The sequence below is a fragment of the Alosa sapidissima genome, chromosome 1, assembly GCF_018492685.1.
Source record: "Alosa sapidissima isolate fAloSap1 chromosome 1, fAloSap1.pri, whole genome shotgun sequence".
Classification (NCBI taxonomy): domain Eukaryota; kingdom Metazoa; phylum Chordata; class Actinopteri; order Clupeiformes; family Clupeidae; genus Alosa; species Alosa sapidissima.
The window spans coordinates 30,907,601-30,926,008 of NC_055957.1; the positions used below are offsets into that span (position 1 = coordinate 30,907,601).

At 40.9% G+C, this 18,408-nt stretch overlaps 2 protein-coding genes across 9 annotated transcripts in view; one reads left to right on the forward strand and one right to left on the reverse strand.

The window, feature by feature from the left end:
- The window catches only part of lrba (LPS responsive beige-like anchor protein), a 197,891-nt gene that overhangs the window by 105,784 nt on the left and 73,699 nt on the right, over positions 1 to 18,408 (forward strand). For 6 of the 8 annotated variants that reach the window (XM_042065961.1, XM_042066115.1, XM_042066185.1 and 3 more), the window contains 2 exons: positions 3,503 to 3,649; positions 5,781 to 5,917. In XM_042065961.1, the coding sequence (XP_041921895.1) occupies positions 3,503 to 3,649; positions 5,781 to 5,917 (284 nt within the window). The remainder of the gene's footprint in view (positions 1 to 3,502; positions 3,650 to 5,780; positions 5,918 to 18,408) is intronic. The other 2 variants (XM_042066045.1, XM_042066333.1) reach the window with 1 other exon arrangement.
- Positions 7,405 to 9,209, reverse strand: mab21l2 (mab-21-like 2). The gene has a single exon (XM_042067088.1). The coding sequence runs from the start codon at positions 8,858 to 8,860 to the stop codon at positions 7,781 to 7,783; it is 1,080 nt and encodes a 359-aa protein (XP_041923022.1). The 5' UTR covers positions 8,861 to 9,209; the 3' UTR covers positions 7,405 to 7,780.

Consider the following 18,408-nt stretch of genomic DNA (forward strand, 5'->3'; position numbering starts at 1 on the left):
TCCCCAGCCTTCCTGTCGGCTCCCCCGCGCCCACTCAGGACTCGGACACTGGCCCTCCCGTGGAACAGATTAGAGCTGCTTTGGCAAGACTGGTTATTTGACAGGAGTGGTCCTAATCCCCCTGCTCTGCTAAGATGCTCTTCTCTCCTCCTTTGGCCTCTCGCGCCAGGGTTTGGAATCGGCAGCTCTGGCTGAGCGGTCGCTGGCTTAACCCATTGCACTCTCCAGTAACTGGCCTTTTTTGGGGGGAAACGTCTCCCATGTGTCACAGACAGGTCTCCCCAAAACTTGACATCACTCCTCAAGACAAATGACTGGCTTGACAGAAGTCAATAAGAATGTGATCTAAAAGCAATAAGCACTCCGAATCCAGCATCCTGGGAGACCAGCGCACCGCCCTAATGGTCATAATGTGCAGCTGGAGGGAGTGTCCTAAGGGGGCTCTCTCTCTCTCTCCCTCCCGCTCCAATGTTATTTCCTTTTTTTCTCCTTCTTGTTTTTTCTGTTGAATGCTATATCTGCTCCTTTCTTTCCTTGCCATTATCCTCTCTTTGTTTAAGCATTTCTGCAACTGCTTTAATGTGTTCTTTTCTAGCCTTGAGGCTTCCACTGTTATAGACTGGTTTGTAGAGAGAGTCCATAGGGTGTCAATAGATCACATGTAAATGGCATGTTCCTTGTGAAACACCCCTGTCACTTTGTCCATAAAAAACATAAAAGTATCCCCAGTGGGTTGGCTGGGGAATCCTAATTACAAACATTATATCCACTAACATCTTTCAAAGAACAGGAAAAGGATGCTTAGATATGGCCACGTTGGTTACTATAGTTTTACAGAAATCAATAAAATGTCATCCATATTGTCATTTCTGTCTGATATGGACAGTATTTTGTTTGTTATTAAATACTTAAATCTCCTACAGCTCGTTATTAGGCCCCTTCTAAGGCCGTAGACCAAAGCTCAACAGTGTTGGAATGCACCATTAGAATAGTCTGAACTCTTGTTTTTGTCGACCTGACATTTGTTGCGGAAGTAGAGCGGTGGAGGAGAATGGGCTTGAATGTTTCCAAACTGAGCACTGAGGTCGTATCGCGCTGTAATTGTTTTCATCTGACAAGAAAAGCAGAGGCAGATTTTGCATTTTTCCATATGAAGGCACAATTGATTTAACAATTTGAAACTGTTGGACAATGCAGTTTACTTGTATAGTTTTATAATTATGAAGTGTAACATAGCACAAATAATTCAGTGAAAATCCAAAAGTTTTAACAGTTTAGTGCAGTAACATACTCAAGCAATTTCAACATTTGCCTGTAGAAAAATGGGACATCCTTTCACGGCTAGCTAAGGGTATGAGGCATGACTTCTGCGTGAGGAGCTCGGAGCTGTGGCCGTGGCACCTCTCAGTATTTATGGCTGGAGAGAACCATCGTTTCAGGGGCTGCACTGAGCCAGGCTGGGGCCTACGCAGGAGAGGTGGCAGAGGAAACACCTGAAGACTAATGTCTCTGTTCGGCCGATCAATACGCGCCTCATGCCTCCTCTCTCGGCCACACTCTTGTTAAAAACAGATTTGTTAATTCTGACAATTTAATTGGCCTGCTCGGGCTGGCTCTGTGCTTGATATAAACGAGGGCACTGAGTCCGGTGGAAAAGAGGAAGCGGGACTTGAAAGTGTAATGCAAGCCTGGTTTTATTTACATTTGAATGCTGAATGAGTTGAATGAATGAGCAGGTTAAGGTAATGTGATGTGTACACCCTGGATACACCTTATGGGGAGCTAAGGCCTGTTCATGTGCAGTATGTATGGACACACTCTGTCCCTTTGGCCTCCTTGAAATGGAACACATTTGGATTGGGAAAAGTGCTCCATTTATATTGATTATTAGAAACAACAACAATCCTATTATTATTATTATTATTATTATTATTATTATTATTATTATCACACAGTGAACATACATATTTATTTACTCTTTTTTAGCCATTCTTCTGTCAAGTCTCCTGTCCACTTGCTGGTGTGAATGCTTTGGCATGTGGTATATATTAGGGAGCTGGTAGTAATTTCACTGCAGCTAACTACAAATCCTCTAGGGAGACTTAATTACAGGAAGACCATTCTAAATATCAGTGAGCTGCATACTTTCCATGACAAGAGTTTTTCTTCTTTCTTGCTCTACTGCTGAGCAGAGTGTAGTTCTAATGGGGGCTGGTGTGCGTCTCCCTCAGATGCAAATGGCCATCCCCTCAGGTGAGACTGTGTGGAAGAGAGCAGAGAGGTCAGCAGGTCCATGTCCACTGCAGTGAGCTGGGCCCGGGCAGCACTGAAGCCCTACTGAGCGAGTTCTTCTGAAGGGGCCCTGTTAGGAGCAGGCCCTGTCACCTTTTCTGTTTATATAGATGAAGGATTGCCTGGGCGTCACCACCAGAGCAGTTTCAGCAGAGTGTTGCCCTGCACCACTGGGGAATGCAGTGCTCTGTAAATGTTTGCAGATTACCATTTTTCTTAAATAATCTATTCTGAACCTCAAGTCATGTACAGTTGAAATCAAAACGGAGGAAAAGAACTTCGGGAGCCTTGCACATTGTTGTGATATGTTTGGCATGTGTTCCTGGATATTGGTTTGGCCAGAAATATTTCATTTAATCTAAATTTGTTTTGATATATTAAAAAGGCATACGCAGTAGAGATTTTAACAGTAGTTTAGGCATGTTTGCATATTGGACTGGAATCTATCAAACGCATGAAAATCGTGCTTTTCTGGAGAGAATGGTACATCACGCTGAGTTTTGTTTTGTATTTCAGTCTAAATGAAAGGATTGGATTCGGAATATTGAATTAGTTGCAGTTAAGTAACATAGACTAAAGACACCCAGCACATTCTGCTTATCCCAATGTTATTCCATCATATGTTAAATATCAAATAAGATGTGAAAGAATTGTAAACGTTGCCGTTTTTGTTTTCACTAACCGGAATATTCCCATAGGTTGTTTTATTGTGTCAGTTGTCAATGACGTGCAATGGTAAATGTCCAAATCTGGGTAGTTTCTTAGCATAATAGCACCTTTTGCATAAACTAAACTAACTTCAAATATCTTTGTTGTTAATATGTGGTCCTATACTTACTTCAAAAGTATGCCCACACTTTTATGTCGAGGGCACGTTTATTACAGAAAACAATTTTGTCATCTAAGATAAAGTTATTAGCAGTTTTCAATTTCTAGAATGGAATGAAATTGAATCACTCACTCATCCAACTATTATAAAATACGTATACTCAAACATCTTTACAACTGAGCGATGCGAAAATCACCCACAAACATATAGTTTAACAGCGTAGGAACGATCACAAATTACGCTGCACAACGCATAACTATGTTACTTACAATAAACCACAAATAGTAGGCTACTACGTTTGAACTGAATTGAATGGCATTGACTGATAATTGAATGTTAACTCACAACCTTTACTTCTGACGGTCCTGCTCTCACCTTCAGCAGCTCCTGAAGAAGACATCCTCAAAGGCAAACAGTCCATCAGAAGTCAAGCGCTGGGTAATCAGAACTCGGAGAGCGAGATACTGCTGGATGGTGATGATGACACGCTGTCATCTCTGGAGGAGAAGGAGTTGGAGAACCTCACAGGTAAAACACTTTTCGTTTGTATACTGGTCTAGTGGTTTCTGCGCACGGGGGCGCGCGCACAGACACACACAAGAAGCATGAAGATCATGCCCGGGCGAAACTTTAGCAAGGCGCACGGAGGACGGGGGCTCGGACTGTTAATGGGGGGGGGGGGGGGGATCACTTCCCAGGCGCCGACCATTAACTCTGACAAGCCTTTCTCATTAGCGTCTTGTGATCGTTTTAGCGCTGCCTTTTCGCCTTGACTCATGGAAGGAAGCAAGATGAGATGGTGTGTGTTTGGGGGTGGGGGTGGGATGGATCTTCATTTGGCAGCATGAGCAGCCAGCAATTTTCCATCATGCAAGCTACAACAAATGAGGCCTATGAGAAGGTTGCATAAATGTGTGTGTGAGTGTGTGTGTGTATGCTACTATAGATAAAACGAGTTAAACTTTTAAATATAATAATATAAAATATAGTCATAATTAACCGTCTGATTTTTAAGCCCTTAGAAGGTCGTCTTTCAATTTTCATTTTAATTGATTAATTTTCCCTGAAAATTTTCATTTTAATTGCATGAAGTTCTGTCTGTATTGCTTTAATACTTACATTAACTCCATTGTGAAACAACTTTTTGAACACCAGGCTGTTTTACGACAGTTTAGTGTCAGATAGGCACTAACACATCATTAACAGGCACAATAACCTTTTTTAAGGGTAGGCCTACTGATAATGTCGGTGGTCTAGCGTATCCACAATAATTCGTTATTTCTTAAAGTAAGATATCAATAGCACAGCAGGTATTTCGTCAAATTAAATAATGATTGCCAGATTAAGAGATGACCTTATGCTTTCCAGCAAACTATTCATTTTCCTATTTTTTTGTTCGTGCTTTATCGAACATTTTTTTGTGCACGATGGATGCGCAGTAACTATGTTGCAATGTTAATCGGATTGTACCGTTATCTATCCCACCCTTTCTCCCTTCTGCATATAAATATCTTGTGCTCTAGCTTACATAACAGGTTTGCATGGAAATAAATTATCAAACAGCCGTGGAGGACAAAAAGAGGATTAAATGACGGCCATGTTAATAAATTGACATGGTTCTAAAATGAAGTGAAATTTGTCAGGAGGGGTACCGTGCCACCCCGCTATGGCAGCTGCCTCATCCAGGTGTAATTGAATGTCTGCGGGAAGCGATTGGTTAAGAAAAAATGTTATTCCTCTCCAGGATTACATGCTAATGCTCCGAGGGCATACGAGACTGGCAAATGAACATCTCTGTTTATGCCATGCGTTTTTGAAGGAAGGGTGCTTGGGGAAATCAAACGGGGCTCAGCGTTTTCACTTCACACGCACATCTGCAAATACAATGCGCTGCACATGAGGAGAGAGCGCCGGCCAAAGCCTGCGAGAAATTCCCCCGAGCGACCCTCGCATTGTCATCTTAGAATAAATTAAGATTGATGAGAGATTAAACACGGCTCACCATCCCCCAATCAATAGACATTGACTGACAATAAATTTGATTTTATTCTGCAAACCTGGTGCTCGTAGTAAGCTGTAGCTCTGGAGCTGTCGAGTGGCAGTGACGGGTGTTCTGAGAGGGGCCTCTAATTGCCAACGCATTTGAGCAGTCTATTCTTGAAAAGGTGTTGGACGAATAGGCTGTACAGCCCATAGATTAAAAAACAAAATCGCAGCAGACATATAAGCCTATAGTTATTTGCCTACATTATTAGCGTAGATAGCCCTGCTCGGTAATACATAGGCTGCATCTCTATAGCCTATTCGTCTGTTTCTATAGCGCCTTCTATTTGGTTGAATATATCTAAAATATCCCAATTCGATGTCCTTGTTTGTGATTCTTGGTACATAGCTGACATTAGGTCAGTTGTTCACACAGAGTCCATTAGAAAGTCAATACGGGTTCATGTTAAGTTTATATGTTATGTTAAACACACTGCAGTTCTTTGAAATGTTCGTTTAGTTAAGGGGGTGGGGGCAGGTGTGTGAGCGTGTGTGAACGCTTCTCTCCCTGTGTGTTTGTGTGTGTGCGCGCGCGTGTGTGTGTGTGTGTGTGTGTGTGTGTGTGTGTGAGAGAGAGAGAGAAGCATTTGTGTCTGATCGGAGCTTTCACTTGCAGGCCCCGTGAACCTGAGCACCGGGGCACAGCTGGTCGCGCCAGCCGTTGTGGTGAAGGGAACCCTGTCCATCACTGCCTCGGAAGTGTACTTTGAGGTGGATGAGGAAGAGCCGAGCTTTAAGAAAATCGATCCCAAGGTAAGAGAGGGTACCTAACCCATTGATCCAATACACCACCGAATACCGCATGTGAAGAGTGTGAAGGGTCAATCCCCCTTCAAACTAAATAAGTGTTGCACCTTCACAACAATAAAATATGATGAAAATATGGACAAAAAAAGACAAATGTTTTAATGCGCAGAAAGTGGTGGTAAGCATGTCCCAATTGCTCTTTTTAAGGCCCGTGATTTTTCCTATTGCCAGAATAGCTTATTCCTGCGTGGTTGTTCCAAATTGTGAAAACGCAGTATAATTAAGACATTGGAAGAAATATGGTGTTTACAAAGAAGAACAGGTGGTGGTGAGAGGGTTTGTTCTATATTTTCTGAGGCACATAACTTCAGCTGCTTCACTTGAGGTGATTATGATTTATAACCTCTCTGAATGATTAGGCTAGCCTACTGATAATCGTCTGGCAACATCATAGGCCCTCAAACATGTATCGCATAGCATTTTGTTCGATTCCTTGTAATAAGGTGATCTTGCGAAAATCACTCCTGGTGTATTAAAAAGCACACATTATGCCATTCCTTTAGTTTATTCCGTTCCTTTTTTCCGGATATTTTAAGAGGACGGAGCCTATAGGGTATCGACGTAGGATAGGTAGGCCTATGACAAAACGGATAGGCTATATTATGCGGTTCTCTTTGCCCTTTGAATTCAGCAAAGCTGCAACAACTGACATTTGTGTATATTGAAACTAGCTTTTGTAATTGGGGAGGAATTTGTGTGTATTTCACGAATATGACCCTAATATTAGGCCAATACTACTACCACTCCTACCACGAAGCCTACTAATAACCATAATAACTAAGCGAATATTGGGCAAACGCTTTTAAATGTAGGCTATCCTGATAGGCATATATTGTACTTACAATCATGACTTTGGGCTATTAAAGTTACATGTGTTATCAGTTTGACGTGTAGATGTCTACGTCATCAAGTATTGATACAATTATCCCAATTTGAATTCCTTAGAATATGTGGTAAACAAACGTTTTATTTAGTCGGAAAAAATGAAGTGATAAACGGTGATAATTGTAGTCATACTCCATTATGTAGCCTAAGGGTAAAATGTATTTTGGGATATGAACACTTGTCAGTTAAACTAGCCTACTTTATTTTGGGCATTAAAAGAACTGATAATGAAATTCTTCCCAAGAGAAATAAAGCAGCATTTTGTTTGCAGTAGCCTACATTGTTAACCCTTTTACGTCTCATAAATGTATCTAATAAACACATTTTAACTTCATAAATATTTTGAACTATAAGCTCTTTATACCATCACCCACAACTTATAGGAAACTCCAAGCAAACACTGGTCTAATGCGACGTTTTATAGGTCTAAGTATTAGCATTAGCCCACATTTCTCTAAAGGTGAAAAGAGTAAAAAAAATAGATGTTAATTGTTGATTAATTCTAAAAATTCATAATATGTAAATAGTGAAACAAAGCCAAGTTCCAATTCTCTTTCAACTTTTGTTTTGACTTTATTAACATTTCAATTTAAAGTCACATCATGAAAAAGTTGAACTTGGCACGCTACAGTTTTATCATTTTGCAATTAAAGATTTTGTGCATATATTTAAATTAAAAATCTTCACTTTGTGAAAACATTTAAAACAACGAACATGAAATTATTACATTTAGTTTAAAATGTACCTTCATTTTTTTCTCTGACAATGTCCCAATGCATCTTTATGAAAGTCTTCTTGTGTGTGTTACTTTCGTTTTCCACATAGTCTGACACTGCTCGGAGAAGCGCAAGGCCTTTTTCTCCACATTTAAGTGATGCAATCTCTTACGGTCCCACATATGAGAAACAAAGTGTTCACGTTAGACTACAATTTGTCCAAACTTTTCGCATTGGTCAGGATTTCTCTCGCAAGTCTCCATGTCTGTTTAGCTGCTGCTTCAAGGGCTGAATGAGGCTTCCCCTGAAAAAGGTCCAAATTTGGTAAGAAGTAATGGGGGCATCGGCGGCACTGCAAACAAGAGATGAGCTGTAGCAGAATGCCGTTTAGTCGGTCCCCGAGGCAGGACTCATCCCAGTCGGTTTCCCGCGGGTGCTTCTCGCACTCATAGAGCAGTAGAGTCTTCATGTGATAGTTGTTAAGGGGCATGCCTGGCAGCTCCAGGTGTCGGTCGCGCAAAGTCTTTAAAACGGATAGACACTTCTTCCTGCAGCCCGACATCAGGAGTCTATTCTCGGCCTCACTGAACTGCAAGACCCAGGCGTCGCTCTCTGCTGAACTCTGTTTACCAGTTAAGGAGTAGCACTCCTTGGAGAGAAGATTGAATCCCTCAGCTTTCACTTCAGCGACCCTGTTGGGACCTGGCCACGGGATGTGAGGCATGGGCCACTGGGCAGCACTTCTAGGCCAGATACCCGTGCATTTAAAAGCTGGCGTGATCTGCACAACATACCTCTCTCTGATGCGCAGTTTAACCTCGCTGGTGTCAGCCACCATCTTGACCACGTCACGGTAACTGCATTTATCCACGGCCTGTGCCACAAGAGTCTGAAACCGAGAGCGGATCTTACGGGCCGAGAGGTAGCCAGAGGCAGTGATGAACTCGACCCAAAGTGACATGCTTCTTTTGCGGCCGTCACTGAGCTTCAAGACTGCACAGCCAGGCAGGGATCCGTCATCCACGAAGTTGAAGACGCCCATCTGGTTCAGGTAAAGCACCACCTCGAATTCGTTGGGTGCAATGACTTCCATGCCCTCGTAGCGCGCATCAATTTCGCTAAGAGAGCTTATGAAGCGAGGCTCCTGGACTTCCACCTCCTTTAGGACGTCCGATACAACCTTGCATACCTCCCGAATAGTTTTGGCAATCGCTGCTTTGCGCGTCTGACATCGTTCGTTGTAGTATTTGTTGAGCTGGTAAACCAGCTTAGCCTGCGTCGCAATCATGTTTGGGCAAAGGTCCGGGCTATACACCGGAGTTTCGCAGTAGGCTGACGGATCCAATGCTTACCGGTTAAGCCAGAGGCAGGGCGCTTCTGAGCAAAGGAAAAAATAATAGTGAAGTTTGCGCGCTCAGCGGATGGACGTCAGTTTCGAGAGGAAGCGGATAGAGATGCAACGCAATGTCAAACCACTTGTCTAAAGTGAAGTTCACGGCGCAAAGAGGGCTGAGAGGCAGGTCCGTCTCAGGTTGTGCACACGCTATAATATGAACCACTGGTTGTGATCACTCATGTCTCTTTACTCCTTTTTGCTGTGAAACCTGAACGTTTCTTCTGCGTGTGGATGTCCAGACTCAACCGAGAGCACTAGACCTGTTTAGTTTATGAATGGTCCCCTTGCAAGAGTGAAAGGGGTCGGGCTTCCCATCTTGCAATCAACGGCTGAGCTGTCATGGCGAACAACCAATCACAATCTCAGCCGACAGGCGGTTGTGGGCTGGTGAGATTCTCTCCTCTAGAACATCTCAAGAAGCCGCGAAGCATCCAGGTTAGAATAAACAATTCGTATTTACAAAACATATATGGGACTTTAACCTGCGAACCTATAACGTGAGATATGGTCATGGTCTTTGGTTAATTTGTATTCCATTTGCTTTAGCCTACCGGGTCACATATTGAGCATTTGCAAGATTATTTTGTCAATTGATCTTAGAATAGAATATCTCATTAACGTCCTTTTCATTAGGCTATGTCCTGATTATTAACATATTACATATTTGTTTCTGTCTTCGTTTATCTTGTCTGGTGAATGTACCAAAGGTCCAGGAAAAGACTCGTTGTATATTATAGCCGTCCTTGTATTTGTGGAAATGTGTTTATGTTTGATAAATTGTATGTTTATTTTATATATTTTGTATAGACTACATTTAAAAAATAAATAAAAGAAATATTTGTGTGTGGGGTAGACTATTTTGAACATATGGCTAGTGCATATGCAGCATAGGCAATGCCATGCCCTGCTTCATGTGATTTACATATTAATGGAATCATTCATGTTGTTGGGTCACATCCTGCACACATCTTCGACATAGTATCACTTAAGTGCCTTATCTATTAATATATTTAATCCTATAGATGTTGAACAGGCCCGCTTGTTGTCACACGTCGCTGCAGTTAAACGGATGTTTAAACTGAAGTCCTTCATGTAAATATTTAATGATCGGAAGGCGTACTTGTAAAACTGAATGGCAATTCAATTTGGGAAAAGTGACAAAGCACGAAGTTATGAAATGCGCTGACCAACATTCACGGGTTTAAGACGAAGAGGAAAACGCTCATACAGCAGAGTGAGACGAAGCGGTCATAGATGCTTCGCTGGTATAATGCTATAACGTCTGTATGGGTTAAAAGGCTATTTTCGTCTGATTTTGTCTGATAGCTCACCAAGTCTATAATGCAAAAATGAAAACATTTCGTACTCAAACCATTTTTCTTTCATTATTCTTCTTCTTCTATTTTAAAGATAGTGGTTATATTGCACATAATAATTACCCATATTTTACACGTTAAATATGAAATGTATGAAAAAAATGAAACATTTGATTCTAAACACGGCTAACAGACTGTTCGTGTTTCAGGCCATAATCATGTTTCATTCCTTCACTCCTAAATATTGTGTTGCAAATTGACATTACTTTGATCAGCACCTTAGCACATTCTTGTTGTAGCTTGGTCTTCTTTCCCGAGTTTTAAAAAAAATAAAATAATAATAATAATAATAATTATTATTAGCCTATTATGACCATCCTTTTGGACATTGAAGTGTGTAAGATGAATAATGTAGCACACAGGTTCCGCGGGGTTGTAATTGAAGCACCCTTATCACCCCGCGCTTCATGTTCGATGACTTAAGCACCTATCACCGTCTCCCTCAAGGGCTCTCCATCGTGCGAAGTGCAAAAACACAACAGCCGGACTTAAACTCTGTTGTGTAGCAACACAACTGGAAACACCTAAAGCTCCATGCAGGAAACCCCATTAAGTAATGGAGGCAAGCTATTGATCTGTACTATTCTCTCACTATAACATAGTGATATTCAGAGTTTCTTAAAGTATTTGTCCATATGAAAGTATTTCTTTATTTCTTTATTTATTTATTTATTTGTTTATTTTTTTAATCAAAAGCACAAAGTAGGAAACACCACCTGCCAACAGTGAACAAGATTTAGTCAAGCCCTGCACCTGTGCAGCTTTTCAAGAGCATTTTTTTTAAATGCTAGGCTATTATTTTTTAAGAAAATTCTGATCATTGAACACTTTCCATGTTATCTTGACATGTAGTTAAATATCTGAATAGTGTTGCTAAAACTGGAATAGGTGAACATGGCCTTCATGGAAATATTGTAGCATGCCCTAAATTGAGTGATTTAGAAGAGATATTGAAATAACACAACCATTTTGGCCTCTTCACTCTCATTCACTCTCAAGTTCATTAAACTCCCCTTTTAGCAGTCAGTGTTGTGGCCATAGTGAGGTGAGCTGCAGGAGACCAACTCCCCTTTTAGCGGTCAGTGTTGTGGCCATAGTGAGGTGAGCTGCAGGAGAGGCACTGCTGTGTGCTGGTGTGGGACTCACTCCAGTGCACCAGCCCCGGCATTAGCCTCTATGAGTGAAAGAAAAGTCACAGGTCTGTCTGCACGTATTCTGCTGTTTAGCCTACCCACTCAGCCTCTTTTGATAGCTCATATTTTACATTTTACGGGGAATGTTTAAAAGAATTTACCCCTCTGTTGTTAACAGAAAGGACAAACACTTTCCTTGTTAAATGTATGGCATTTCATTGACTAAATCTCTTATCCATGCATTCATCAAACAGAACTATGCCATAGGCCCTATAGGTGCTTTACGGGTTTGTTAAAAAAAAAATAAAATAAAAAAAAAAACCAGTAACAAATCTTTTCTTGTGTAGCAAATGAAAAAATACTAATTACAATTTGCTAAGATCCATCTGATGCATGGTTCATGTAGAGGTTTGATTTATTACACAGATTTTTGAAAAAGCACAACTGTTGTGATTTTGCATTCTTTTCCCCTGAATCACACTATACTGAGGGAGCAGTCATACGCAAACAGTTACTGCTCTCTTTCTCCTTGCCCTCAGCACTTTTTATATTAATGTAAGGCTGGTTAATATCAAAATATGGGAACCTGAAAGATTAATACCCACTCTTAATTCTGAAAATATCCTACATGTAGGGAGGCACGCTAACTACTGCAGAACGTGATGTATGGTGATGGTAAAAATGAGCATGTGAGAGCCATTTCACATACTTTACATCTCACCACAAGGTCATTGTGCTCATATCTGGACTGTATACCGGTGTGTGTGTGTGTGTGTGTGTGTGTGTGTATATATATCTTTATACAGTCATTGGTCTATATGTATTGGCTATATGCCTGGTTGAAATTTCTGCATCACAGGCTCTCAACACATATTTTTGTAATGATATATTTTTTCATATATTTGATCATTATCAAACAAGTTAGACAGAGATAGTGTCAGAGCACTAGGGGATAATGGATCTAAAGGTATGCCCATAGGTGTAATTCTGAAAAGAAAGAAATGTATTCCAAGAAAACACAGATATGTCATAAACGACTAGTTTAGACACATTTTGTCGTATGAGCCTTGTCATGACATGTCATCTCTGTATCCAAACCAAATCTCACTCTTTTGTTTCTCATCTGGAAAAAAGTTTTTCTCAGTGCTACAATGCACTTTTTATATATGTTTCTAATATGTAACTCCGCTTTAATTGAGGAGTTTTCTTTTTTGTGCATGTTGATCTTTTGGGCTATTCCTTAATAATACCAACAAAACTTTAATTACATGCTCCTCTATGACATTAAGAATAATCCTCAAAAGATGTTTAGCAGGCAATCTGAAGCAGTGGCTAATTTCTCCCTAGAGTCTATATGCATGGCTCTGAGCTTTTGGCAAAGAGTAAGGCGGGCTGCTGTCTAGCAGTCACATTCTCCTCTGGGGTCTAAGAAAGAAAGAACAGACACAAAACAAATAGCTGTGGAAACATGGCAAAAATAACCCCTGGGTGAGATCCTGTCTGTGAGTGTACATTATAACCAGCAGGTTCACATGTAAGCACTGAGCGAATAGTCCCTTAGACATCCAGGCCTTTACATGTTTGGTTTAAGACTGTGATATGGACATCGCTGAATGTTTTGACTGTAGTCATTTCAATTCTGCAACTTAAATGTGAAGATGAAAACATTTTTAACACATATACTTGACAAACTACTCACTGAATATAATTCATGCAAGTAACCGTAGTGGTGGAGATGGGTGTTGTGTGCAAGCCGTTTAAAGGGCAGCCAGTGCTTAAGTGTTGGAGGAAAGTGCGTGTTGCAGGGGCCTGATTCATGTCTCAAATGCAAAGCAACTGTTCCAAGAGGCCTTTCTGCTATCAGGCTTTTCCCAGAGGTGGAGGTCTCTTGCTATTCTGCTTTTTTTGGAAGACATCCTGCATTATCTGAGATGGTAAAGAGCTGCTTTTATTGAATGGCGAGGGAGAGAAGGGATGGATTCTGCTATGGAGCCACTTCTCTTTGATCAGACAACTCTGTGGTGATCCTTTCGACAGAGCTGGATGGTGTCTGATAAGCTCCTTCATCTCCTCCCTCCCTCTATTTCTTTCTCTCTCTCTCTCTCTCTTTCTGAAGAGTATAACTTGCTACCTGGCCAAACTCCAGTTGCACACCTGACTAGTGCTGTTACATTAGTAATTTATAGTTACTGGTATCTGCACAAAAACTTTTTTTTAGAGACTGATTAAATCAACTTTTTGGAAAGATATTTTTGTGTGATAAGAGAAACCTTTTATATGTAAACATCTCTTGCTGTTTTGATACAGAAATGATCAAAAAGTCGATTACAGTCTGTCTGAACAAGTTATTAGTGTCATACATGTATCACAAGAATAGAAACAACAATAGAAAGTTCTGTGACAAGGAATAGGATGAAATCGTTGCAAAATGATTATTATTATTTTTTTTCATCCATGCTTGTTTTTGTTCCACAGATGGTTTTGGGAAGCTCATGATATTCTTACTACTCTGTGTCGTCTTTATCTTTATGACCTCTAGTTATTATTTGAGCTCACAATCTGTTGTGCACTTTCATATTTTTCTCTCTCCATATGTCAGTCCCATAATATACATGCTTAAAATGTTGTTCCTTCTTTAGCTCTCCCCAGCTGTACCTTTAGGTTTTTAATGCTTTGTACAAACACAAGCTTTTCTCAGATCTCACCTGCATATGGTGCCCATGAAAAGCCCAAGGCACTAGAGACAGCCATTAGGAAGTGGAGGCAGGGTTTAACCCATTTCTTCTGTGCTATTTAACGGAGTTTCGCTCAGTTTTTTTGCCACCAAATGCATTTCCACAGATGGTCTGGTCATGAGCAATAAAGTCAACAATGATTAAAAGTGAGCTGAATGCATTTAATGACTACATTTTCCCCACATTGCCATGGAGCTCCATGGCGCGTCCACAACTCTACCAAAGAATAGAGACATTCAAAGTGAGAATTCTAGCAGTGCATACATTAGAATAAATTGGGCTCTTTGCTCTCCTCTAGAAGTGTGGAGATATAAATAAAGAGTAGGGAATTGAGTTCAGACGTCTGGATCATTCACAAGGAAAGAGGAGAGAGAGAGAGAGAGAGAGTGCGAGAGCGAGAAATCTGCAACAGTTTTATTCCTGTGTCGGCTTGAGTTAGCGAGCTTTGTGCTTTCATGGGAATGATAAGAGGGAGAATGTCAGTGAGAGTAGAGGTGCTTTTAGCTATCCACGACCCCCACCCCTTGCCCGCACTGGAAACCCGAGAGTTGCATGGATGGCAAGACATTCACACACAGATGCATACACACATACACCCAAGTACACAAATTCAGAAAAACCACCCATTTTTGAATTCTCTCTCTCTCTCTCTCTCTCTCTCTCTCTCTCTCTCTCTCTCTCTCTCTCTCTCTCTCTCTCTCACATCCTCTCTCATACACACTTGTGCTCTCTCTCTTTCTCTGTTCCTCCCTCTCTCTCGTTCCCATGTCTGAGGACTCACATGCGTTAGCTTGGTAGACAGCCCCAAAGAAATCAACCAGTGGTACTAATTGCTTGGCAGCCCCTTCCGCATCTGCCAGGCAGACTTGATGAGGTCATCTACCAGATGGGTGTTCCCCTACCCCCACCACCAGCCCCACTCTAAGTGGGGCTGCTGCATTTATACACACCAGGGTAGTTCCATGCAAACACACAGTGTTACATTGCAATGCTTATGGCCATTTCCATTGGGTAATCGGGATGTCAGTCAAGATGGATGTGTAGCATACACTATCATACTGTGTTACGCATACGCTAAAGTTAATGTTTACTGAATGGCTGACATTGAAACAGAAAATCGATTGAAGGCACTTGCCAGAGCCATGTTAAGCAAGAGTGGAAGTAAAAAACAGAAAACAGGTCAAAATGGTTGTGCATTTTTACCATGTGAACTTAAAGGTATCCAATGCAGTTTTTTTTTTGCTACTGAGCTCCCCCTGCAGTTTAGGAGTATGTGTATTTTACACAACTGTTATGAATACCACTCATGGCTTGCACCCTTCCCTCCAGACACGGTACGCGTGGCAAAGATAATTTCCGAAGATGGTGATATTACACGATTTCATACAAATATAATGGGTCATTCCATTCAAAATGAAATGACCCATTATATTCAGGCAAATCAGGCAAAATCCAGGAAAATGGTTGCTGCACCGTCTCCTATTTTGCTCAAAGTTCTAAGTATAAATAAGGTATGTCTACCTAATATTTAGGTCCTGTGAAATATTTTTGTTAAATTACAATATTTTTATTTTCATTTTACACCATCAGAAATGCCTTATCTTGGAGGCCATGTTTGGTCATTAATATCTAGAAAATTATTATTCCTGCCCAAACCTTGTACGGTGGAAGACAGTTCTTGTTATGACTAGACCGTTAGAAGTTTGTACTGCATGCCCATTAGTTTTATATAACGGTCCTAGATATGGAAAAAAGGGCACAACCGGTGACATTGAGGGTCTTGTAAACTCATTTTTTGTATCTGCATGGCACCAATCATTATTTTGTCTGCAAATACAATACTTTATTAATGTTAAACCAATATTTGAGGTCTCTGCAACAAATGCTCATGAAGATATTAAGGATGAAATGGATTTTTGGTAATTTTCATAGGACTAAAATGGTATGTGGGCTAGTAGGAAGTACTAGTAGTAGCTAGTAGGAACACAAAAATCAACATGGGAATAGCTCAGTGTATAGTCATTTCATGTATAAAGTGCCAATGATGTACCATGTTTCATTCATGCATAATTACACTTACTTGGTTACATTGTATACCTATGGGTTTTCATTCTGGGCCCTGGGGCAAAACAATGATTTTGACTCAATTTATTGATCTATGGTACAACATTGGAACTTTGTACACTAAATGCCCATACACTGAGCTACTTTCACATAGATTTTCAAGTGCCTACTAGCTACCCCACATACCATTTTAATCCTGAAACCCTGAAAATGACATAATAACACAACCTCCCCTTGTTTAATCCTTAAAATCTTCAAGCCCCATTATATGTGGAAAACTCAAATATTGGTACAACAGTAAAACAATATAGAATGTAAAGAAAAAATAATTGATAGCAAATGCGTACAAAAACAAGTTTATACTACCCTGTCACTCTTTTTGCACTTGATACCGAATCTAGGGCCTTGTAGAAAATCAACGAGAATGCTGTAACACTTTTAATGGTTTAGTCATACTGAGAACATGTTTGTCTTCCACCCTTCAAAGTTTGGGCTGCCATAATGTACTAAATATATAATAAACTTTTCATTATATTAATGCCCAAACATGGCTTACCAGACAATGTGATTTTTAGGCTGTAAAGCTGAAGTAATTTTAAGGACTGAAAATAATATGAAGACATAGGATTTGAACAGAAATATGTTACAGGCTTTGGTTCTGGGACCCATTCTTGATATGATATTCTTGATTTGAAGCTGTTATTTTGAGGTAAAACCAGTCTTATAAACAGGCACGTGTATGAGCTTTCTTCAGATTAAATTGAAAGTGGTTCTAATACTGCTAAATATCATTAAACTTCTGTCACTTCTGGATAAATAAATATAGGTATGTGGATTTAGATCTCACAGTATTTTCTTTTACCTGCTGTTTCATTTATTTCTGCTGTACAGACCCCCTGTTCACTGCTAATTGCAGAGGAGGAGATGGCATGGGGGAGAACCAGGGGGCTGATCAAAGAAAAATGTTCTTTTTGGCGGGGTGGCAGTTCCAAATCGTTAGACCGGTTGCATTGACCAGTGGACTCCCCACCCCTGCCCCTCTGCGGCGGACAACCTTCGGCTGCAGCTGCCAGTCAGAGTGTCAGGCCCTTTGAAAGGCCTATTGATTTTTCAGTTAGGCCTAAGTAGTTTGTGAAACTGCTAACGGCGGGCTATAGCAGGTATGTCATTATCAATGAGCTCAAGAAGGGAAGCTTTTCGGTCAGTCATATTTATAACCCCTCCTCCTGTTACACACACACACACATACACACACACACACACACACACACACACACACACACTGTGTATTGATGGAGCGCATCCTGGAAGGGTCGATAAATGGTGCAGGCGCACACTGGTTGAATGATGAGACTCCTTGTTCTCTTCCTCTCCTCCTGTAATTGCTGCACCTGGAATGCATTAAACATTTCCGTACTCTGCTCTCATCATTATTATCAGTCTTATCACACACTCCTCTTCAGACACCTTCCTCTGCACTTCTTTCACTGGAGAAATTGTGATTCGTGCATATAACTTCATATCTCCTGTAATGTTACATTTCGTTGTCCCAGTAGTCATAAGGACTAGGGCCGGTGTGAAGTGTTCCTGATCTCTGGCTAGCTGTTTTATTCAGTCATTCAATTATTTTGTTTTGATCATTCTAAAACTCCCTGAAGTAAATGGCAAGCTTAGCGGCAAATGACTAGGGATCTAAGTTAGTGGAGACAAATTGCCCCCTTCCTTTATCCATCTTTTGCTGTAGTCTTTATCACTCTTCTCTTAACCACATCAGTAGCTGTGATCCATTCGCATGGGCTGTGCTCCCTACATGCGTGTGCCTGCAGAGGTTATCCCACCAAAGATGGGGCCACGCTGGTGAGATGAGGTCACTGATCCTGTCGTCTGATAAGAACTCTGGGTAATAGAAGTCAGAGGTGCATGCCGACTCCGCCATCATACTTGCCTGCCTTCAAAGTCAAGGAGGGAGAGGGATGTGAGGAGCTCTGGCCCATCATCAGATTTACGGGGCGATTCCCGAAACCGCCATTCCTCCGTGAGACATGGACTTTTATTTGTGGGGACTGACATATCATTCCATCAGCCAGATCAATAGATCAAGCCCTTCAAGCATGTCTACTTTATAATGGCCC

Bases quoted from the DNA above. Each gene is read 5' to 3' on its own strand.
- mab21l2 (XM_042067088.1), bottom strand. From the start codon at position 8,860: ATGATTGCGACGCAGGCTAAGCTGGTTTACCAGCTCAACAAATACTAC.